Source organism: Schistocerca serialis, chromosome 7, assembly GCF_023864345.2.
Source record: "Schistocerca serialis cubense isolate TAMUIC-IGC-003099 chromosome 7, iqSchSeri2.2, whole genome shotgun sequence".
NCBI lineage: Eukaryota > Metazoa > Arthropoda > Insecta > Orthoptera > Acrididae > Schistocerca > Schistocerca serialis.
In genome coordinates, this window is record NC_064644.1 from 394,279,840 (window position 1) to 394,304,651 (window position 24,812).

At 41.5% G+C, this 24,812-nt stretch overlaps 1 protein-coding gene across 1 annotated transcript in view; it reads left to right on the forward strand.

Moving 5' to 3' along the window:
* Window positions 1–16,655: 16,655 nt before the first annotated feature.
* The window catches only part of LOC126413122 (synaptotagmin-10-like), a 605,847-nt gene continuing 597,690 nt past the window's right edge, over window positions 16,656–24,812 (forward strand). Inside the window, exon 1 of the mRNA XM_050083014.1 lies at window positions 16,656–16,716. Coding sequence (XP_049938971.1) covers window positions 16,656–16,716 — 61 coding nt within the window. The remainder of the gene's footprint in view (window positions 16,717–24,812) is intronic.

Genomic DNA, 24,812 nt, shown 5'->3' on the forward strand with positions numbered 1-24,812 from the left:
ACAGAGTGTATGGAAATCTCTGCGTTTGTCTGCACGCAGCCAGGACAATTTTGCATATGCTGGTGAAATGTGATCAAAAAGTCGAACGTCACAGATATATCAGACGCAGGCATTCATGACCAGTTCTAGACGTCGGGAATTTTCCTGAGGCCTTGTATGATAATATCGCTGTAGTCAATGATTGGGAGTATAAGCGTTTGTACTAATTTCTTTTTAAGATCGAAAGGGAAGAGTTTTTTATATTTTTGTAGGACATGAAGGGATGCTGATGCTTTTTTGTACACTGCAGTTACGTGCACTGTCCAATTTAGATTTTCATCTATTATTACTCCAAAACTCTTTGCTGAGGGAGAGAAGTTAATATTTGTTCCATTTAGGATAAGAGGTGGTACGGATTCCCGATGTTTTGGGCTAATGAGCTTAGAGTGACCAACAAGTACTGCTTGGGTTTTGGATGGGTTTAGTTTTAGACCTATGTCCTGTGCCCATTTTGACAGTGCATCGAGGTCAGTATTGAAATTTTCAATAGCTTTCTTGAGATTGCTTGGTTTCGCACTTAGATACAACTGAAGGACATCAACATACATATGATATTTGCAATAGGTCAGAACCGATGACACATCATTGACATACAGAGAGAAGAGTATAGGACCTAATACTGAGCCTTGGGGAACGCCTGACACTACCTGCCGCCATTGTGATTTTATATTCCCAGACAGGGCACGTTGATGACGAGACGTCATGTATGAACGAAACCATTGCACTGCACTTGGTGAGAAATTTAGACCGCTAAGTTTGGTTAGTAAGATGTCGAAGTCGACAGTATCAAATGCTTTGCTGAAATCTAAGAAGCAAATGATAGTCGCTTCTTGTCTGTCCATGGCAAGTTTCAGGTCATCTGTCACCTTTATCATTGCAGATGTTGTGCTTCGATGTTTACGGAAACCTGATTGGTATTCGTCTAGTAGGTTGTTAGTAGTTAGGTAGTTGGTGAGCTGGTCGTGAACTATATATTCTAAGGCCTTTGATAGTGCAGGAGGAAGGCAGATGGGGCGGTAGTCAGAGGGTGCTGTGGCGATGTCCTTTTTAGACAGTGGCTTAATTTGTCCCAGTTTCCAGGCGTCAGGGAAAACACTTGTGATTAATGAATCGTTGCAAATGTCTGTTATAGAGTAGGTTGATAGTAGTTAGGTAGTTGGTGAGCTGGTCATGAACTATATATTCTAAGGCCTTTGATAGTGCAGAAGGAAGGCAGATGGGGCGGTAGTCAGAGGGTGCTGTGGCGATGTCCTTTTTAGGCAGTGGCTTAATTTGTCCCAGTTTTCAGGCGTCAGGGAAAACACTTGTGATTAATGAATCGTTGCAAATGTCTGTTATAGAGGGCAGTAGTTGGTCAATAATAAGTTTTACCATCTGGATAGTGATACCATCATGTCCAGTAGATGCTGATCTAATCCGCATTATGGCTTTCTTGACAGTACTGCAAGTGATGCGCTGTAGATGGAATTTTTCTTTGCTACAGTCGTTCATTCCCATGAAGTAATCAATGATTCTCTGTTTTTCTTTTTTTTTTTTTTTTTTGCGGTTCAATTTTGGTTGTAGGTAATGTGAAGAATCGATTTAGTTCTTCTGCTGGGACCATGGGATTTCTACAACTTTTATTTTGCCTAAACCGAGACTACAGAGATTTTTCCACAGGATAGCTGGTCTACATCTATTGTCAGCTAATGTACGGGCATGTCTGAGCTTAGCGTTTCTCACCGCTTGACTGACTTTGTTTCGTTTCTGCTTGTATACAGCATGATTTTCAGGTGTAGGGTGTATCTTGTATGCTCGATGTGCAGCATCCCTGAGATTCATGAGCTGTTTTAGTTCATCAGTCAGCCAAGGTGCAGGTTGCCGTTTTACTTTTCTGTTCTTTATTGGAGCATATTTGTCATATAGTTGAGTAATTTTGCTAGTGAAATCCTGGAGTTTGTCGTTTATGTCCATGAGGGGAGTAGAGGTCATCCCCCAAACTATTTCTTGTGCCTCAGTTTCGAGTTCAGGCAAATTTATGCGTTTGAGGTCTCGGTATGTAGACAGTTTTTGTTTCTTTATAGGGCATTCTAGTGAATACGTCATGGAAATGATGTCATGGGCAGACATGCCAGGCGCAGATATTTGAGAGGTGCGGATTATTCTGTTCGGAGATTTCGTTGCGAATATATCTATGAAAGTGTGACTGGTAGTCGTGTGATGAGTAGGTGCCAGCTGAAGTAGCGTCATATTTGAGGAAGAAAGCATCCTCTTAAATTTCCCAGTGGAAGGACTATTGCACAGAAAATTAATGTTAGTGTCACCTGCTATAATTACATGTTCATATGACGATTGGAGACTAGAGAGGGCAGTTTCGAAGCAGGCGAACCCACCTACTTTAGGAGGTTTGTAAAGGACATACATTAAGCACTTCCTGTTAAGTGATTTGATCTCTATGAACATATATTCCACTTGTTTATCTACATTGTTGTCGGATGTGTGTAGTACTGTAGGTGACAAATCAGAGCGTATGTACGCCCCTACTCCGCCCCCTCGTCTGTTGCATCTGTCGTGCCTGAGAAAGACATAGCCATCTAGGTTTACGGAAGTTGTAGGAATACTTAGTTTGAGCCAAGTCTCTGACAAAAATATTACGTGTATATCAGCAGTTTGAAATATATTTTTGAACTCGTCGAAGTGAGCTGGCAGAGACTGGACATTTGCATGTGCAATATGCAGCTTGGTGCGTTCGGGTGTTGATTGCCCGAGGAGGCTGCCGACCGATGTTTGTGGGTCGTGGTTAGCGGTGACAAGAGGGTCTGGCATGAGGAATACGGAAAGCGTGTGAAGGAGTGGGGGGGGGGGGGGGTGATGGAGTGTCCTCTCAGTTCTGTGCAGCGAAAGCGTCCGGAAGGGGGAGGGGGTGGGTCTCCGAGGAGGCAACGGGAACTGCGGCCAAGGTCAGCGAGGTCTGCAACGGTTCTGGAAGTAGCCGTGGGCTGGCAGGGGAAGGAATTTCGCTAAACACAACAGGAGTAATCTGCACGTTACGACAGAATGTGATATTAATTTCACTTATGAGGATAACAACTAAAGTATGATGGTGGGTTGCTAATTAAGGATGGAAGTGAGACTACCTTATGTAATAATTAACAAAATTGCATGAGAAAAACAATTAAAGATGAAAATAGTTATGTGGAGAAACGAAAAGTTGATAATACAAATAATAACAAAAATTACACGAGAAAAAATAATTAGAGATAAAAAAATAGTTACCTAGAGAAACGAACAATTTGATAATACATTAGTTAAGATATGGTTGACAGTGTAGACAATATAAACATACAGGTTAGTGGCAGCAATATTAGACGCGATTTAGCTTCTAAAGCACAGGCTTTCGAGTTCATTAACACTGCAAATTGTTTTCTTTCCGTTTTCGGTCTTAACCATTATCCTGCCGTCATTTGTCCATACGTTCTGTAGCCCAAATTTCGAAATGGCGCTCTTCAAAATGTTTAGTCTTTCAAAGGTCAGATCCTCGCGTATTGTCAGACCCGACTTCGCGAGATTCTTCTTTGCTCTGAAGATTTCAGATCTTTTCCTATACGACATAAATTTCACTATTATAGGTCTTGGTTTTGTAGAACCTGGCGACTTACGACCCACTCTATGACTTCTGTCAATGTCACTCAGAGTCACCTGCACGCCTAGCTTTTCTTGGACAAGGTTTATCACAAGTTCATCTGTGTTCTCTCTGCTGCTCTCTGGAATGCCGAACAGTCTGAGATTATTGCGTCTCTGATATTGTTCGAGCTAGTCCGTCTTCTCGATCAATTTCTGTTCGAGCAGTCGTGCTTTCTCCTCACTTGTTTTTAACGATGTGTCCAGTGCGCGGATCTCGCTCGCATTCGCCTCCAGAGTTTTCTGTATTTTGTCCGTCACTGCTGCAGTGACAGCATCAGCGATGGTTTGAACATCGAGCCCGAGCGTCTCCTTAGCCTGCAGCGCGGCACTCACCTCACCTCAGCCTTCACGAGTGCGGCGATGTCTGCGTTGTCGGTCGGAGCGGCCGCAGCTCCCGGTGTAGACTCCACGCCTGCGCTGTCGCCGGCCTGGCCGTTGGCTGCACTGCGCGTTGTTCGGCGATTTTCCATTTTAAGTGCGATTCCGTGTAATTGGTGCTCAGTATGTGATGTAAAATACGACACTCGGCTGTAGATTTATGGCTTTAGTATATGTAGACTAGCCTAACTGCTTAAAACACCTCCAGATTTCACGTAAACTTGCGAGCCAAGCTAACGCACGTCTCTCACTCGCCGCCATTTTGCACCTTTATACAGGGTGTAAACAGTATAACCTGCCAAAACTATACAGACGGTACATCTCGGTGTGTTTGACAATTAAGTCTAATGAAATATAGTTGTATCACGTTCTTTATTTTTGTATTCCTAAATTACAGATATTTGTAGGTTTGATAGTACAAGCATTTCTGTATGTAATGTCAACTGATGGCACACAACCTTGCTTGTCTGTTATCGATATCGACGTGGCAGTCAAGGAAAGGTAACGGTCGAACCAGAGCAATGTAAACGTTGGACGCGTAGAACGACGCTGCGTGGCGGCTAGGTACTACCAAAACAAGCAATGTAAACATTCATTGAGTTGTCAAGAACGTGTAATTCGTTTTACGAACAATGAGTTAAACACAACCAGACGTTTTCTCTTTTACAGCATTACCATAACAAAGGTCGTGGTAGAAAAGCAAAGCTAACATAAAATAAAATGTGTTTACCTTAGTGCAAAATCAAGCAATTACCACGTAATTAGTTTTGCATTAATTACAATCATCTGTTTCCTCTTTTAACAACAATACCATAACGAAAATTAAATCCGGATTATTTTCCTTTTCTACAGCAGTACAGTAACTAAAAAGAAACCCACATTGCTTTGTTTCCTGTTACACCAATACTACAATAAGTGTTCAAAACGCCCACCATGCAATTCGATACAAGCTTCATTGTCGAGAACCCTTCGTAGCACTCGTTCATACACAAGCACATGTGCCTTTATGGTATTAGTAGCATCTTAAGTTCATCCGCATTATTTACCTGTTGAGCGTAAATAAGTTCCTTCATATGGCCCCAAAAGCAAAAATCCATTACATTTAAATCAGGACTGCGTGCTAGCCATCGGCGTGGACCAAAAAGTCCTGTCCATCATGCTGGATACCTTCTATTCAAAAATATTCGTACTTTGTGACCAATGTGGGTTGGAGCACCATCGTGGAGGAACCACGTGTTATGACGTACGGCTAAAGGAATATTTTCTAATAAAGTTGGTAACAATCTTTCCTTTAGAACGGCCCAGTAATTTTTTCCAGTCAATCGTGCAGGTAAAACGTAAGATAAAATAATGTAACCATCCATTATACCCGCCCATATATTTACGGAAAAGCGGCGCTGAAAATGTGTTGCTACTACTTGGTGCGGACTGTCTACATTCCACGTGTGTATTTTATGTCAATTGGTTTTTCTTTCCAGACTGAAACAAGCTTCATCTGTTACGAGTTCTTTTACGAAATTATGCGACACCCTTTGTAACAAAAACCAAACTGAGAATTCTCGACACGGAAGGAAATGTTACTCTTCCAACTGCTGTCCGTGTTGAATATGGTAAGGCCGAAGACGCTCCTGTTTCAGAGTGCGATGAACTGCAGTGTACCATTCACCCACTTGGTGGGCGACGCTTCTACTACTAGTAGTAGGATCTTCATGGATGCTGTGCAGAAACTGTTCCTCAGCTTTCAATGCATGTTCTTCGCGTTGTGGTCCTCTGCCTTCTGCGTGGGGTGGTAAATAGGCAGTATCTCTCAATTTATGCAAATTAAATATGTACTGGTAAGCCGTATTCTGTCATGCCGTATTACAGTGAGTCAGACTCGCAGCCCGTTGTTGTCTACGTGTTTGCGACTCAAGGTCGCGATGCCAGTATGCGCAGCAGCAAATAACACTAACCGATAGCTTACATAAGTGCTTACGTATGTGCAGCAGTGTTGGGGGACGGGATGGAGCAGGCAGCTCGTAGTGTTTTTATCCTGTTTAATGAATTCTCGCTGTCTGAAGTGTATCATGTTTCCACAAAACACGTCTAACCCGGGTGCACTGTCCTGTGTCTACTTTTCCAAAAACATTGACGACAGATAAACTGTTCTTCTGGGACAACCGTAGGAAATGGACAAACATGTTACTATACGCTTAAAATCAATTACTTGTGTTCTACTAACAGAATTTTTATTTTGCAGCTTATACCATTTACAGGCTGTATGTAGTTAATTGCACATTTTATATGAATTATCCTACACATTAAAATACTGTGAAGGAGATGTGGAACTGTAAGTACTACAACTATAACACTTTAGGAAGTTACAGATTCCTCTGGCAAGCAAACGAAAAAATTTGGGTGGCTAGCGCTATGCGGATCCAAGAGCCTTTTGTGCAAGGACTCTATCGCAAATAAATCAAGTTTCCTTGTAGAATTATAGAATGGTAATGTGTCATAAGTTACCACAGTTAATTTTATTATTTTTTGACAACTTTCTTGACGGAAGTTTCTGAGAGGTGCAACAGAATATAAATTCAAGGGCGACAACATTTTTCGTTTCGCAAGCAAAATAATTTCACTCATTTCTCACTAATTTACTTTTTATTTTCAAACAATTTTAAGTGTTTACCGCAAAATACTCATTCCTTGTATCTGTAAGTCTTGAGAAGTTTCCAAGACCTTTTTTTCAGATTACAGTTGTTAAAAATTCTTTTTCGAGGGGACGAAGTAAGAAAATATTTTTTCAGCAAATTATTTGCTGTATTAGTCTATGATATTTTTCGTAACGCCTAGCGAAGGATTACCTTCTGCAAAGTGACCATGTTGCAAAGTCGCTACCCATTAATATTCAGATATCTGTTGGTATTGATGGCTACCGCTTGGGCCAAACCCATAGCAAACGTGGCATCAGAATATCGTGCCAATGATATTGTTCATTTTTATATTGATGTACAAAATACAACCGATTTTCGATATAATGTTTGATGTTTAATTAAATTAAATTATACGATACCACAAACAAAACTTTAGGAAAAATGAGTTTTACGTAAGTATTGGCGCTCACAAATAAATAACTCGCATCTACATCTACATCTACATTTATACTCCACAAGCCACCCAACGGTGTGTGGCGGAGGGCACTTTACGTGCTACTGTCATTACCTCCCTTTCCTGTTCAAGTCGCGTGTGGTTCGCGGGAAGAACGACGGCCGGAAAGTCTCCGTGCGCGCTCGGGTTTTCCTGAGGTATTCAACAAATATTGCAGTCTGTATTTCAGTTTACTTTCACTTTTAATTGTACAGTTGGAGAACTTTTGAGAATACCGCCACATGTACTGTTTGTTTCATTATGTGTTCCTCAACACATAATTCATAAAGAACAAGAACTCGCTTAAAGCAAACTATTCATTTGTCGCGTCATACAATACAGGATCCCGCACCTTGCTGAAATTTTTGTACACTTATACAGGATTAACGAAAGTCGGCAGTGTTCGTTCACTTATCTGAGAGCAATTACAGATGGAAATAGCTAAGTATACACATGAAAATAGCTTAGTATAACTCAAAGTCTGTCGCGAATTTGCGCATATATTCATCAAGCTGTTCGTTACTCCACGAACACACTTCCCATTCCTCCGTTGCTAATACTTGTTACCACTGTATATCGGATATATCATAAATGAACGCTGTTAATACAAAGGACCCCACTCCCATCTTACAGAAGGAGTCATCTCCACCGCAATACTACGGATTCAGTAATACTGAACCATGATCTTTTTTTTCAATTTTCTTAAGTAATAATGAAATTATCACTCGTCTTCAGCAATGTAAGCGTAAGCAGGCGATGTGACCTTGTTGTGCCTACTTTTATGACGAGAAATAACGCTCATAACAACACACACGTCTACATCCACAGTTCTCAAATCACCACATGGTGCATGGGGCGCTTCGTTCCTTGTTATATTCGAATACGGTGCTAGGGAGAAACGACTCTTTGTGTGCCTCCGTACAAAGTATGATTTGTTTTATCTCGTCTTCACAACCCTTGCGCTAGTTGTACGCTGGTAACAGTAAAATCGTTCTGAAGCCTGCCGCAGACGTCACGTCTCTAAATTTCTTCAATAGCGTTTCAGGAAAAGAACTACTTCTTCCTTCCAGGGTTTCCCATTTCAGTTACCGGCCGGTGTGACCGAGCGGTTCTAGGCGCTTCAGTCTTGAACCGCGTGACCGATACGGCCGCAGGTTCGAATCTTGCCTCGGGCATGGATGTGTGTGATGTCCTTAGGTTAGTTAGGTTTAAGTAGTTCCAAGTTCTATGGGACTGATGACCTCAGATGTTAAGTCCCATAGTGCTCGGAGTCATTTGAACCATTTGAACCCATTTCAACCCATTTCAGTTCGTGGAGCATTTCCATAACACTCGTTTGTTGATGGAACCTACCGGTAACAAATCTAGCAGCACACCCCTGGTTTGCTTCGATGGCTTCCTTTAATCCAGTCCGGCGGGATCCCAAACAGTCGAGCAGTACTGAAGAATGGCTCACCCGAGTTTTCTGTAAGCGATACCCTTTTTAGATGAGCTACACCTTTCGAGAATTCTCTCTATAATCCGAAGTCGACCATTCCCCTTCCTCACAACTAACCTTAACCTTACATGTTCGTCCCATTTCATGTTGCTTTGCAGCGTTACGCCTACATATTTAATCGACATGACTTTGTCAAGCAGCACACCACTTATACTATATTCGAACAACACGGGACTTTTTTTCCTAGTCATCTACATTAACGTACATTTCTACAGATTGGGAAAAAGCTGCTCTTCATCACACCAGGCAAAAATATTCAAATGTGTGTGAAATCTTATGGGACTTAACTGCTAAGGTCATCAGTCCGTAAGCTTACACACTACTTAACCTAAATTATGCTAAGAACAAACACACACACCCATGCCCGAGGGAGGACTCGAACCTCCGCCGGGACCAGCCGCACAGTCCACAACTGCAGCGCCGCAGACCGCTAGGCCAATCCCGCGCGGCCACACCACACAAAAATTCCCTAGAAGTCGTCCTATATCCTTCTGCAGTTTAGGACAACACTTTCCTGTTCACTACAGCATCACCAGCAAACGTCACTAATTTCTGCTCAACCTGTCCCTCAGATCATCTATATATGTGGAGAACAAGAGCGGTTCTATCACAGTTCCATGGGGCTCTCCAAAAAAAATGGCTCTGAGCACTATGGGACTTAACTGCTGTGGTCATCAGTCCCCGAGAACTTAGAACTACTTAAACCTAACTAACCTAAGGACATCACACACATCCATGCCCGAGGCAGGATTCGAACCTGCGACCGTAGCGGCCACGCGGCTCCAGACTGTAGCGCCTAGAACCGCACGGCCACTCCGTCCGGCTGGGGCTCTCCTCTGGATACCTTCATCCCTAACGAAAAATCACCGTCGTGCTCAAAACTTCTACTGATGCTTGGGTCAGAACAGATGTATCAACACGTGGAGTGAGCACCCGCGTATGGGAAGGGGAAGCTAACGTGGTGACGATAACGGCGTCGCAAAGCAACGCATCGCATGCGGCACAACGGTAGACGGACGCGTAGCGTGCACTGCTAGGTGGCCTGCCACCCAGGGGCTGTGTGTCTCTCAGTGTGCTGGGCCACGTGACTTGCGCAGAGTTCGAGGCAAGGCGGTAATCCGAAACTAATTGCAGGCCTCGCAGCTCAGTCTCAAAGCCGAAACTGCCAGCGCACCGACCAGTTAATCGCCTCGGTGCTCCTCCGTCTGCCCTGCCCTACGTGGGGCGACAGGCGCCCACATGTCTCAGGATGTCTGTCTCTGTGCCATCACAGGCGCGACCCGCCACATAGTCGAATACTAACAATGTACAGCACCTCTGTTCTGCAGAAATACTACTAACATACTGAGATGTTACATCTTAGTTATATTTTCGCAAATTCATAAACTATGCAACTTGTAGATTCTAATTGTTTTGTATTTATATTATTTTTTTTTAATGGTCAGCTCGTAGCGACGTTCCGAAAATTACGGGAATCGCTATGTCAAGTTCCGCTTCACAAAAGTCGTATTGAATTAATTACACGTGCACAGTCCGTACTAAAGTTGTTCTTGTTGTTTATGTGGTTTTCACAGTGAATGCTAGTTTGAAACAGCTCTCCGCGCTGTTGTCTCTTGTGCAAGGCGCTTCACCACTAAATAACTAATAAAACCTACACACGTTGTAAACTGCTTTCTACAGTCAAACTTTACCCTTCCTCTACAATTTTCTACGTCTGGATCTACCTGGATACGTAGAAATTCACACTTAAGTACCTAGCAAAGCTTTCATCGAACAACTTTCATATTATTTCTCTACAATTCCCCTCTCGAATAGCGCACAGGACAAATGAATAACTAAATCTCTTCGTGTGAGTTCTGATTCCTTATATTTTATTACAATGAACATTTCTCCGTATGTAGTTAAACATCAACAAAACATTTTCGTATCGAAATTTCGTGAGAAGGTCTGGCCGCATTACGGAACTACTTTGCTTGCATGATTATCAGTCCAACTCCTGTATCATATCCCAGACACTATCTCCCTATTGCGAGATAATACAAAACGAGCTACCCTTCTTTGAACTTTCTCGATGTCCTCTGCCAATCCTATCTGATACTATCCCATACCGCACAGTAACACTCTGGCAGAGAACAGACAAGCAAAGAGTAGCCAATCTCTTTAGTGAATTTATTGCATCTTCTAAGCGTTCTACCAATAAAACGCAGTCTTTGGTTCGCCTTCCCCCATATTATCTGTGTGACCGTCCCAATCTAAGTTATTCATAATTGTCATCTCTAAGCATTTAGTTGAATTTACAGCATTTTGATTTTCATGATTTATCGTGGAAACGAAATTTAAAATTATTTTTAGTATTCATGTGGATGACGTCACACTTTTCATTATTTACATGCACTTGCTACTTTACGCACCATACAGATATCGTGTCTTACGTCATTTTTCAATTGGCTTTGATCTTCTGATGACGTTACTAGATCGTAAATGATAGCATCGTCAGAAAACAATCTAAGATGATTTCTCCGATTGTCTCCTAAATCATTTATATATATGAGGTACACCAGACGGCCTATAACATTTCCCTTGGGAACATCATATATCACTTCTGTTGTACTAGAAGACTTTTCGTCCGTTACTACGATCAACGATCTCTCCGAAAGGAGATTGTGAATCCAATCGCACAACTGAGACGATACTCCGTAGGCATCCAGTTACATTAGAAGTCTCTTGTCAGGAACGGTATTAAAAGCCCGCTGGAAATGTAGAACTATGGGATCAATTTGAAAACTCATGTCGAAAGTAATCATTACTTCGTGAGAGTAAAGAGCTAGCTGTGTTGCACAAGTACGATATTTTCTGTATCTATGTTATGTCTCCAGAAATAGATTTCTTCGGAGTAATTCATAATGTTTGAACACAGTATAGGTTCCAAAACCCTACTGCAAGTCGACGTCAGTGATAAAGGTCTGTAATTCAGTGGATTATTCTTATTTCCTTTCTTAAGTATTGGTGTTGACCTGGCAACTTTTCAGTCTTTAAACACGTATCTTTCTTCGAGTGAGCGATTGTATATGGTTACTAAGTATGGAGGTATTATATCAGCATACTCTGAAGGGAATCTAATTGGTATATTATGTGGATTCGAAGACTTGTCTTTATTAAACGAATTGAGTAGCTTCGCCACACCGAGAACATCTACTTCCAAGCTATTTGTGTTGGAAGCAGTTATTTATTCGAATTATGGAATATTTACTTAGTGTTACTTATCGAAGTAATTTCGGAAAACAGTGTTTAGTAACTCCGCTTTAGTGTCCACTCTTATCAGTAATATTTACATCACCATCGCACAGTGAAGGTATTGATTGTGTCTTGCCGCTGATGTAACTTACGTACGACCAAAATCTCTTTGGATTTTCTGCCAGATTTCGAGACAGAGTTTCGTTGTCGAAACTGCTAAAAGCGTCTCCCATTGAAATCCGCATCAAATTGCAAATTCCTATTATACTTCTCCAATCTTGGGCATTTTGTGTTGTTTTAAATTTTGCATACTTTTCGTTGCTTCTGCAACAGTGTTGGGGCCTGCTTTATATACAATTGTGGAGTAGCTCCACCTTTTATTAATATATTTAGTGGAAATCTCTCAGTTGTTGTTGATACTATTTCTTTGAGTTTAAGCCACATCTGGTCTACACTTACAGAGTGAGTTCGGGAGGATTAGAGAATGTCGATTAGGAAGGCGTCAGGCAAATCGATATATTCTTAGTCTAGTTTTGGTGGATTTGGATATTACGGTATTCAGTCTCGTTATGTCGATCTTATGGTCACAAATCCCTGTATCCGTCAGGATACTCCCTATATTCTCACATTTATTTGTTGTTTTATTCTCAACACTCTTTCCCATAGTTGGGATAGATTAAGCCTGGGTTCTCTAGGATATGCCCCATCAACGGAGCCCTTCACTTTCTCAAGTAGTGTCATAAATTTCTTATACTTGCGTCAGTAACATCTCCATTTCATGTCCTTCGACTCATCACTGCAGTCTGTTTTCTGTACAAAATGTAGACAACCTTTCACTCCCTGTATTTTATACCTACCAGCTTCAGAATTCTAAAGAATATCTTCCACCTAACATAAGCTTTCTTTAAATGTACAAATTCTTTAAATGAGGTCTGCTTCATGTTTATGTTTCTCCACAACTCAGACTGATATTGACCACGGTCGGTTTCTACCAGTCTTTACGTTCTTCATACATAATATTCACTTTTCCAGTCCCTCTCCCCAACTGGCCCAATTCTGACCAAGGTTTTCAGGAGGTTTTCCTTTGTTGTAATGCAAATGCTGGAATTGTAAATAACGCCCCCAGTGTTCCCAGTAGGGAACCTTTCTGCCCCATTGCCGGTTGAAAAGTTCCTGACCCTACATGGGTCATTACACGAACACCTGCACTACCTAAAGAATGAAAAGTATTTTGAAAAACCCATAATATTTTCTTTCAGTTTCTTTCCTGTGCTGCTGATATAATAATATTTGATAATTTTCCAGCGGAGGGGTACCTGTTTAATTAATGCTATCCCATTTTATGCCTAATATAATCAAGCAGATCACCAGACTTTCTAGCAAGATTACTTAAATCTTAGGTTACACACATTAAAGGAGACTGGAAATACAGTGCCACCAGAAAAATAAAGAAAATCTGATTTGGGAATCTTATTTCAACAATTTTAATATTTTTAATTCGTTATAAGTATAACAGGACACGTAATTAGTATACAGAGCGATTCGCTTAAAATTTGCATCGCAAATTTTGTGAAAATGAAAAGTGCTTTTCATGTGTGGTGTTCACAGAATAGACTGATAGCCATAGGCTCATATTGTTCGGCAATAAACAGACTGTAATAACAGTTGGAAAGTCTATTTTTTGTGTAATCATACACTTTTTAAATGGAACATTGCCCTTTGACATTAACAAACTAAATGAAGGGCAAATTAGAATGTCAGTGGTGTTCGTTTGCAGAGTTGTAGTGCGAGACGTTTATGAGCTATCGTATTTTGATCAGTTCTCATACCGACACTTGTACTATACCTGTGCTAGCACACAATAAACAACAATACAATCATATAAACCAGTTATGTGGATTCTGAGCAGTAACGAGACAAGTAACCATCACAGGCTGAGTTCACAATGATCACTGGCAGCGGCAATGCCCTTACGGTCCGGTATGGAACGACTGCTGGACTGCTGCACACGTGCTAGCATTTCAGCGGAGATGTCCGAGCAGGCTGTTGTAATGCGTCGTTGCATAACATCGGATGTAGTTGGTATGTCCTTGTAGACACCATCTTCCAGCTTTCTCCTGAGAAAAATATCTACAGGTGTCAAATTCCAGGGGACCGGACTGCCAAGGTCATCTGTGTCCAGTCCAATAATTTGGAAACAATTCGTGAAGACATGCTGCAGTACTTCGTGCACTATGGGCTGGACAATCACAATGTCGGTACCACAGGTTCCTCATAGGCTGCAGAGACACCTATTCTAGCATCCTTGGAAGATGGTATGTTAGGAAGCTGCGATACTTGTTCTCGTTAATTTTTCCGACTATGACAAACAGGCCTATGAGCTGATGGTTCACTGTACGACACCACACGTTTACTGTCCATGGACGCTGACGTTCACCTCATGAAGCCAACGGGGATTGTCAGCTGACCAGCAGTGCCTGTTTCGGCGGTTTACCTGCCCATGATTGTAAAATGTGGCTTCAACAGTAAAGAAGATACGTGAGGGAGTTGGAAAATAAGTTTCCCTTGTCGACTGTGGTCAGAGTTGTGTGTGAAAGGAAAAAAAGAGAATGAGACAGTAAAGATAATACATATCTTTATTTTTCTACATAATTTCCAAGTACATTGAGACATTTGTCATACCGCTTTATAAGCTTCAAAAAAGCCTTGCAGGAAAAAATAAGGTCGTTGCATACTGAAGAATCGTTGAACGGCTTGTTTGACGTCAGCGTTGCTGCCAAAGCGCCTTCCGCCGAGAGCCTTCTTCAAAGCAGGAAACAGATTGAAGTCAGTTAGTGCGAGATCCGGACTGTAAGGCGGATGGTGTAGGTGCTCCCAACCAATAGTTGCAATATTGTTTTGCACCCCATGAAACCCGAAAACCCAAATAAAAATGTCATGGTAATTTAAAGTAGGGAACAGTGTTATTCTGACAGGTACGGCAATTTTGACAATAATATAACACCTTAAAGTTTTGATGAAGACCAATTTCAATAATCTCTGAGTATGTCATGATATAAAGGTAGCTAGAAAGTTTCTTTTTAATTAGCTATCAAACGTCTCAGTAATAACAGCAAATCAGTACGACGAAAGTTAAGTCCAAAGTAATACGTCGGTCAGAGACAACATGTATTTTGAAAGAGAGTTGTAAACGCAGCGAAAAGGAAATTCAATGCGTCTACAATGCTCGATCACGGAAATGTTAGTCGCTTGCTAGCTTGCTTGCTATCAAGTCGTGAGAGAGCACCGTTTGTTATAGTACTTCAAACGAAACGCTACGAGATTGTTTCTATTTAAAAAAAAATACTACTGCGTGATAGAGATGCGCGGACTTTGTTCTCAGCTATTCTGACTTGAGAACGTGAACTGAAGTGATATTCTCATAGTGTACGACGAGTTAATGAACTTTAATTATTGGAGATATTATTGTTGGACTCAATCTTTTTCAAGCTGAATAGCTACAACGAAGAATGGACATAGTATCGAAGACTGCAATACCTGATTAGCCTTGAATAGGAAACATTAATACGATCACACGAAGATAATACGAATACACCGATTGTAAAAGTTGTCGTAATTGTCACGATCACCGAACTGAAAAAAATCGTAATTGACCTGATCCATCGGTGTGCGTGTGGTGTGATGATTATAAACTAACTGCTAAGAAGGAACAATAAAAATTGTTCATCAGTAATGGAAATCTCACGTTTTGGCTCCATCATTAATTGAGTTGTAATAGTTGATGATCCAAATTAATTAACAGTGAACATTTTAGTTGAAAGAGTGACTTGATGAACATTGAGCATTGAAAGGAGTGTTTTGCCGAAATAACATTACGACGCACGAAAGCAAGATAGCATTGTAGATTATCTCTGGCTTTGTGTCGGGCCGTAGTGAACAATTCTGCCCAGCAACGTAACAACAACAACTGATACTGAACCGCAAATGAATTTTTCCTCGCTTCAGTGGTGTGAAACAACGCCGGTGATTAATGATTCACTCAATACTGCAATAACTAACTAACCGCGTATTGCAAATCATCATAAAACCGTAACAGACAATTAAAATCAGCAGTTCCCATCGCTGAGAAGACTGTGCGGACTTGCAAACGGACTCAACACATTACGCGAGGAACAACTTTCTTTAGAGATTTTCAGGTTCTGTTCCACGTTATCCGACGGAAGATCTGAGAAGGCCAGGCCGCTTTTTCCGAATCACCTCTTTCAATTTCGACAGAGTGGCACAGTACCGCGCAACATTGATGGTTGCATCCTCCAAAAAGTCCAGCAGCAAAACTCCTTTGGCGTCCCAGAAAACGGTGAACAGCACTTTACCAGCAGACGGAGTGCTTTTGAACTTCTTTCGGACAGGTGATGACGGATGTTTCCACTCCATGGATGTGGCCTTCCATTCGGGCGTGTAATGGTGGACCAACGTTTCATCCCCCGTCACAATCCGAAACAGAAGGTCATTGCCAGATTCATGGTAACGCACGAGCTGTTCCAGGCTGAACGCCATGCTTTGTTCCATGTGTGTCGGGATCAGTTGGTGGGGTACCCATCGTGCTGACGCCTTCCTGTATCGAAGAATGTCATGGATGATCCTGAGAGCTCGCTCATGTCAGATTCCAAGTTCTGCCGCTACTCCATCGATGGTGATACACCGGTTCGCTTTAATCATGCCATCCACCTTCCTGACATTTGCATCTGTAGTGGCTGTGCGCGTCCGTCCAGGTCTCGGTATGTCCTGCACTTGCTGACGTCCATCACTGAAATGCTGGCACCATCTCCGCATCATTTGCCTTGACATCACACCTGACCCCTACACCTCAACATGGCGGTTATGAATTTCTGTGCCTGATACTCTACGTGCCCACTGACAGCGGATAACAGCTCTCACTTCCGTCTTTGACCACGGCTCCAAAACGCACCTTCTCTTCATGGCCCCAGGGAAAGACTGAGCGGCTGGCCTCCGCTTTGCGCTGGCACTGCGACAGCGCCATCTGCTTGATCCCGGTCGACCTCTACCCCATGGTGTATCGGTGTCTTGCACGTGCGCGGTCACCTGCCGTGTCGTCTTTCGCACATAACACACAACTATGCCCACAGTCGACAGGGGAAACTTATTTTCCAACTCCCCCTCGTACATGATACAGTGGCAGTATCCTGTCTTAATGCCCATGTACAGAAATTAACACTATTTTCATAATCATCTCCATGCGGGTATTGATGGAGAGAGATGTGATAGGGGTGAATCCTTTGTCGATGGAGAATGCGGAGGATATTTGCCTTACTCATGCTACTTCCTTGTGCGACTGTGCGGGAGCTAACGTGCAGATCAACTGTAACAGCAGAAAGAACATTAATTTCCGCCTCTTCTGTGGTCAAATGTTTCCTTCTGTTGCGTTGCCCAGCTGTTACATTACCACCTTCACTTGAGTGGCTGAAGAAGTTGTTAAACAATTGTTGAGATGTCTTACATCTATTGAGATATCTTCCAGCATGCATCGGAAAAGAACGAACTGCATTCATCCTACACTCTTCATTCACAATGAGCATGGCTGGTTTTTCTCCAGTGGTAAATCCCATTGTCCATTCACGATCTATTGCTTTGACTGTCACACTAACTGACTAGCAAGTCGCATTGTACTCAAGGAAAACACAAGCGCACTGTAAGCAAACATAACAACATCATAGCTAGCGACCATGCAGCTGGAACAGCATAAACAAGTACCGGTGCAGAAACGCTGCCCAATACATCTCGTAAACGACTCGACAAAAATTACACGTTCTAAGCATTATTACAATCTATATACTGACTAACAGTACGAGCCCCCCGACTACCAATCCATTCTGTGAAAACTGCACATCAAAAGCATTTTCCATTTCTGTAATATTTGCGTTACAAGTTATAAGTGATTCACACTGTATAGATCCGGAAGCAGAGCAGAGTGATAAGGTAAAGCTGTCATCACTTCGAAGATTGTTTGAACACCACAGCGGTCTACTAGACAAGACTCCTTACTACAACGTAGCTCGGTATTTTTCAAAACATACATAGCCAGAGGAGAAGAAGGGAAAAGTGACAGACAAACCTCCTAGGACTCACTGAGGATCGAACTCGAGACCTTTCGATCCATAGTTTGTCACTTTATGATTTATATTTTATCTTTATTTTTTTCTCCCATCGCGCCTTATAGCACCTTCTGCTTCTCTCCAACCTTTTTTTTTACCTGTCCTTCATAACATTCCTTATAGCCCGTCCGTCCCTTCTCTCTCCAGTGACGTATTCGTTGCCGAGCTTCTCCGCTATAACATTTTTTTAAAAAGATCCTCATATTGTTTACTGCAAGTGCTTTTCCGTCATCTTTTTTCCTTTATAAAATGTATTACTAAGAAAAAGGAATACTTCTTCGCGACGTAAACTAGATGTAACATGTCCTGATAAAATTATTTCTTCCCTGCTACACATAAAACGTTGTTTATAGTCAAATGAAAATTTCAGTATTTTTATGGTGAGTAAATTAAAATATTTTTGTCTTCTAAAAGAGGAAAAAACCATTTCTAAACAGGAAAAAAATTTACGGGAAAGAAAAGAAATTTTAATGTCCTGTCTGATGAGATAAGTTTCACAGCTACATCTTCGTTCGAAACTCAGTGCAACTGCTTGAAAGACACGGAGGCACACCATAATAAATTTCAGATAACAATGTTTTTCTGTTTAGGCATAAGACTAAGTCATATCATTTTCAGCACCACCGTTAGCAAATGGCTTTCCCGCTGAGAAAATAATGATCCATATGGGTAATGACGTGCCGTGCTGCAAATGTGTTCCTCCGATGCGAATAATGTTTATAAAATGATTAGTGTCTAAGACTCATACGTCATTTCTGATTGCAACAGACTTCTATTTTTTTCCCTCAGTCTACAGAAGTCGCAAATTTGTTATATATGTTTATTGTTCACAAAAAGTATCATAAATGGTATTACATGTCTACATTTAAAAAAATTGGCTACACGTACTAATAAGGTACTACTTTAATTTCGGTCATGTAAATAGATTAAAGCATAGTTAGTGAAACATGCTCTTAATCCTTGTAACATAAGAAGTATTGTGCTGTTCAATTAATTTTCAATAAACAGAGTTACTTTTGGGATTGTTTTAGTTGTCCAACAATGAACAGGAAGGGGGCAACATCAAAAAGCTGTCGCATATATGGATTTTCAATCGATTACATTAGACTTTTCAGTAACTTTCAATGCTTGTAGTTTACAGCTGCCAATCAAACCCTAACTTGACCTACAGAGTATAGGCACTACATTAAGAGATTCTCTGCGTTGATGCAGTGGCACTGGTGTCTTCTGCAATTCGACAATTGCGAAGTCGTCCTGTGTACTTTTCATAGAGGCCTCCTTTACTGGACCTCTTGGAAAGATAGACGGCGCAGCAGTTAGCCCAGCTCGGTGTTTGCTGCACTGGAACCTGGCGTGCATCTAAGAAATCCGATAAATTTGGAGTATACGATAAATCGCACAAATCTAAGGGCTGTCAATTCGACTAAACACCTAGGAATTACAATTACGAGCAATTTAAACTGGAAAGACCACATAGATAATATTATGGGGAAGGTGAAACAAAGACTGCGCTTTGTTGGCAGAACACTTAGAAGATGCGACAAACCCACTAAAGAGAGATCCTACATTACACTTGTCCATCCTCTGCTGGAATATTGGTGCGCGGTATGGGATCCTTACCAGATACGATTGACGGAGGACATCGAAAAAGTGCAAAGAAGGGCATCTCGTTTCATGTTATTGCGCAATAGGGGTGAGAGTGTTACTGATATGATACGCGAGTTGGGGTGGCAGTCACTGGAACAAAGGCGGTTTTCTTTGCGGCTAGATCTATGTACGAAATTTCAATCACCAACTTTCTCTTCCGAATGCGAAAATATTTTTTTGTGACCCACCTACGTAGGGAGAAATGATTATCATAATAAAATAAGAGAAATCAGAGCTCGAACGGAAATATTTAGGTGTTACTTTTCCCCATGTGCCATTCGAGAGTCGAATGGTAGAGAAGTAGTATGAAAATGGTTCGATGAATCCTTTGCCAGGCACTTCAGAGTGAATTGTAGAGTAATCATGTAGATGTAGATGTAGATCAGGAAACAATAAGCCCTGTACCCCACACGCAAAGATCTTTCTTTCTGACAGTATCTGACCGCCGTGTACAAAATTTACAACCTTTAAAGTAACAGAGAGACATGTAGACAAGTGCTCAATGTAGCATTCGTGTCTTTCCAATGTGTGTGCAGTATATGCGGAAACGTGTACTACAGTGATGTTACTACCAAATACGTGCTGTTATTCTTATCTTGACTGCGGAAGGACGGACACTGGTAAACATCCATCGCAGAATGAAGAATATGAATGTGGCAGCAAGTCTGTCGAAAGTGGTGCGCGACGTTCCGTGCGCCAAGCAGTGCTGCTGCTTCATGATAACGCAAGTCCCCATATCGAAAATATCGTTACGCAGAAGTTACGCCAACTCAAGTGGGAGACACTCGAACACCCACCCTGTACTCCTGATCTCTAACCATGCGATTATCACGCCTTCGAGAGCTTAAAAAAGGGCTTGAAGAGCCGACGACTCCTGTGTGACGACGATGAGCAAAAGGCAGTTACGGACTTCTTCACGCAGAGGGACACGGTGTTTTAGCAAACGGCTGTCTTCAAACTGGTGCATCGCTGAAATGATTACCTCAGCGCTCACGGCTATTTGCCTGATTCGCGTATGGATTGTGGTCTACACAGCCTTCGAAAAAACACTTTTTGAGCGCCCCGTATACGAGGGGCGTCTGAAAAGTCCGTGAAAAGTCCTCGAGATGGCATCATCGGCGCGTATCGAGCTCATGTTTAGGTAGTAGCATCTTTGGAAAGACCGCACACCACGTTTCAGCCATATTGGTCTATTTCTTTGAGTTTGGCATTCGTATGAATCAAGGAAGTCGAATGATTGTCAAAAAATGGACGAAAAAGAATTTCGTGTGGTGATTAAACATTACTTTATGAAAGGAAAAACGTCTCAGGAGACTAAAGCTTGATAAATATTACGGTGACTCTGCACCTTCGATTAGAACAGTTTATAAGTGGTTTAAAAATTTTCGGAGGGGCCATATGAGGACAAAAGAAGCTGAACGTTTGGACGCCCTGTGGAGGTTACGACTCCAGAAATCATTGATAATATCCAAGATATGGTGATGGATGACACAAGAGTTAAGGTGCGTGAGATTGCTAGTGCTGTGGGCATCTCGAATAAAAGGGCACATAATATTGTGCATAAACATTTGGACATGAGAAAGCTATCCGCGAGATGGGTTCCGCGATTGCTCACGCTTGACCAAAAACGAAATCGTGTGAAGTGTTGCAAGGATGGTTTGCAACTGTTCAGGAAGAATCCGCAAGACTTTAAGCGTCGTTTCGTCACTGTGGATCAAACGTGGATGCATTACCATACTCCTGAGATCAAACAACAATCCAAACAATGAGTTACCAAGGGAGAATCTGCAACAAAAAAGGCGAAGGCCATTCCTTCGGGCGGAAAGGTTATGGCGACTGTCTTTTGGGATTCACAAAGGATAATCCTCATCAACTATTTGGAAAAGGGTAAAACTATTACAGGTGCATATTATTCATCGTTACTGGACCCTTGAAAGCCGAGTTACAAGAAAAACGCCTGCGGCTGGACCGCAAAAAAAGTCCTTTTCCATCACGACGGTGTACCAACACACACTCCAGTTACAAGAAAAACGCCTGCGGCTGGACCGCAAAAAAAGTCCTTTTCCATCACGACGGTGCACCAACACACACTCAAGCAGCCAGCAGTTGTGGTCGCAAAATTACTGGAAATAGGATTTCAACTCCTTTCACCCCCCCCCCCCCCCCCATTTTCCAGAGGTGGCTCCCTCGGAATACTATTTGTTCCCCATTTTGAAGAAATGACTGGAGGGACAAATATTTTATTCAAACGAGGAGGTGATTGCAGCAACTAATAGCTATTTTGCAGACTTGGACAATTCCTATTATTCGGAAGGGATCAACAAATTAGAACAGTATTGGACAAAGTGTATAATTCTAAAAGACCATGTCGAAAAATAAAAAAGGTTCCCCCAAACACTTAATTAGTTTTTATTTTTGCACGGACTTTTCAAACGCCCCTCGTAGTTAAATACGCTGTAGCAGTGACCTTTAAATATATAGTTACACTGACCAGAAAACATTATTGTTTTCATATTGGGTATGATCAAGGAACATAGCATACAATAGAAACAAAGCGAAAAAAATTATATTTTGAGCCAAGCACTTGGGTCAATTCCAGTCAGTATCCGCTATAACAAACTGTGTGGAGCGATGACGACTCATTGTTTTCAGTCACTGAAATAGACTTGATTTCAGTGGAAGCTTACACAAATGCTGGTGTGTTTCAACATCTAACATCCCATAGCAGTTAACAGAATTTTCTCAGACTTGCAGACTCTCTGAGTGGCCCAAATCAAACGAGCGAGCGTAGGGCATACTAAACGAGCCAGTCATAAGTTCGGGAAGAACGTTACTGAGAAATCTGCTCCACTCCAGTGATTTATTGAAAGACATTTTTGTGTATTCATACGGGGAAGCTTGTTGTCTTGTACAATATAAAGAGTACTACACTGTGGGCAAAATAAAACTGACATGGAAAATATTTCATGGACCTTAAGATAGACAATCCAGCTTACATCTTATACACCCAGGGAAGGAGATATAGGTTGGGTCGCTTATGTTAAGGTGACTAAAACATTTTCCAGCCCATTTTATTTTGCAAACGCTGTAGTAGTCCTAGAAAGAATGAAGAGAAATATAAGAGCGGTATGTGACGTGAACATGTAATTTAAACCATCATCTTCGTGCACCAGTTAAGATAACAGACGGTTATAAGGAACTTTAACAGAGTAATAGAATTAACTTCAGAAATTATGTCAGCTGGTAAGCAAAAAAACGTGAACACTTAGAAATCACAACAATGGCATTTCATTATTATTACCCTGATAACACACAAACATGTTTCTTTTTTTTTCATTCGTTAGGCTATCAGCATAATACATTTATGATAATGATATGATCATTAAAAAGATGTACCAAAATAGCTGCTTATAATTATTAATTTTTATTCACGACAGACTATTTTGGCATTACTCGCACATAATGGAGAGTGGCGATTTTTAAGTAACAAACAGGACTGTTTGGAACAAAAATGTTCCGTAGGTTTCTCTTGCTCTTTATATATCCTCACTTTGTTCTAGACGGTTTACCGTTTCCGGTTTCTAGGCGAATCTTATAAGACACTGATCACATACGTCAACAAAGCAATTGAAACGAGGTACTGCCCCACAGGTATACAATACACGTAACGTACATATAACGCGAACAATACACGTAACGTACATATAACGCGATTGCGATCTTAATTCACTAATGCTACTAAAATAACTGTGGTAGTCTACACTAATGATAATTTACCGTAGTGTAGGGTAGTTTTACGACTATGCTTCTTAGTATTACATAAAAATTTAAACTATGTGCTGTTCTCCATGTTCAGCGTTAATCTTGTAATCTAATACTGTCGAGTTGCTTAACTTTCTTCTTGGGTTGATCAGATACGGCGTTTTGCCAGGATGGCGGTTTCGGCGTCTCCATCAACAGCCGACCGCGAATAATAAATTGCGGTCTGTACCTTGTTCATATGTAAAAACATCTATACGTTCTCTAAACAGCGAAGCTTGTTAATGCGCCGACCTAGCAATGCCATGGATCTGACAAGCCAGTAGTTACCGCTTGTGGTTTCGACTCGCCGCACTACTCTTCAGTACCCCTTGCTGTGTGTTCGTTCCGTTCACTGTTTTGACAAGCTGCTGACAGGAGAACTACACTACAGACCACAATTTGTTATTCGCGGTCGGCTGTTGATGGAGAAGCCGAAACCGCCATCCTGGTAAAACGCCATGTGTCTAGACCACTGCCCTGCACCTATTTACTAGATTACTATTTCTCTAATTGCGATTGGCTCTGTGGTGTTTAGTGGATACGCAAAACACATGCGGCTAGTGTGTAGAAGATTTAAAAAGGTGCATCGTCTGTCGGCTCTTTTCCCAGTCACCATGTGTAACTTAATATTGTGAATAAAATATTTTGAAAACAGAGTCTGCCTTGCACATCGGAGTTCCGCTGTTATTACACAGAGCAGACAAACTGACTTAGGAGAACACAACGATGGTCTTGTAAAAATTAATTATCATATATATTTTAGCCCCAGATCACTCAAGTTGGGTCACTACCTGTTTTCACTTATTACCACGCAATCAGCAGATGATATGCTTAAAAAGGAAGAAAAAAACTGAACAAGTGAAAACAGGATTCGGGCACCGAGGGTTACGCACGAACTTTAATACGCACATAGAAAGTTTATCTGTCCCGGGAATCGAGAATCTCGAAAATTTCTGTGTCATCGATATCGATTCTGGCAAGATATCAGTCCCGGGAATTCCAAGACTTTCGAAAATGTTTTGATTTTAAGATTTAAGTTTAAATTTTTGTGTAATTTTTCGCTCACTAATATAATTACTCATTTTTATTAGTTTTGGAGTTTAATTAACGTGCTGTGCTAATAAGCAGTTTCAGATGCATTGACATCATCTGCTCGCATCCCTGCTGTGATCACTGGTAAAATTTGATACACGTAGCGGGAGAAGAAAATGGTGCAGCCGGACATAGGGTTACTGTTGTTTCGCAAACGTGGA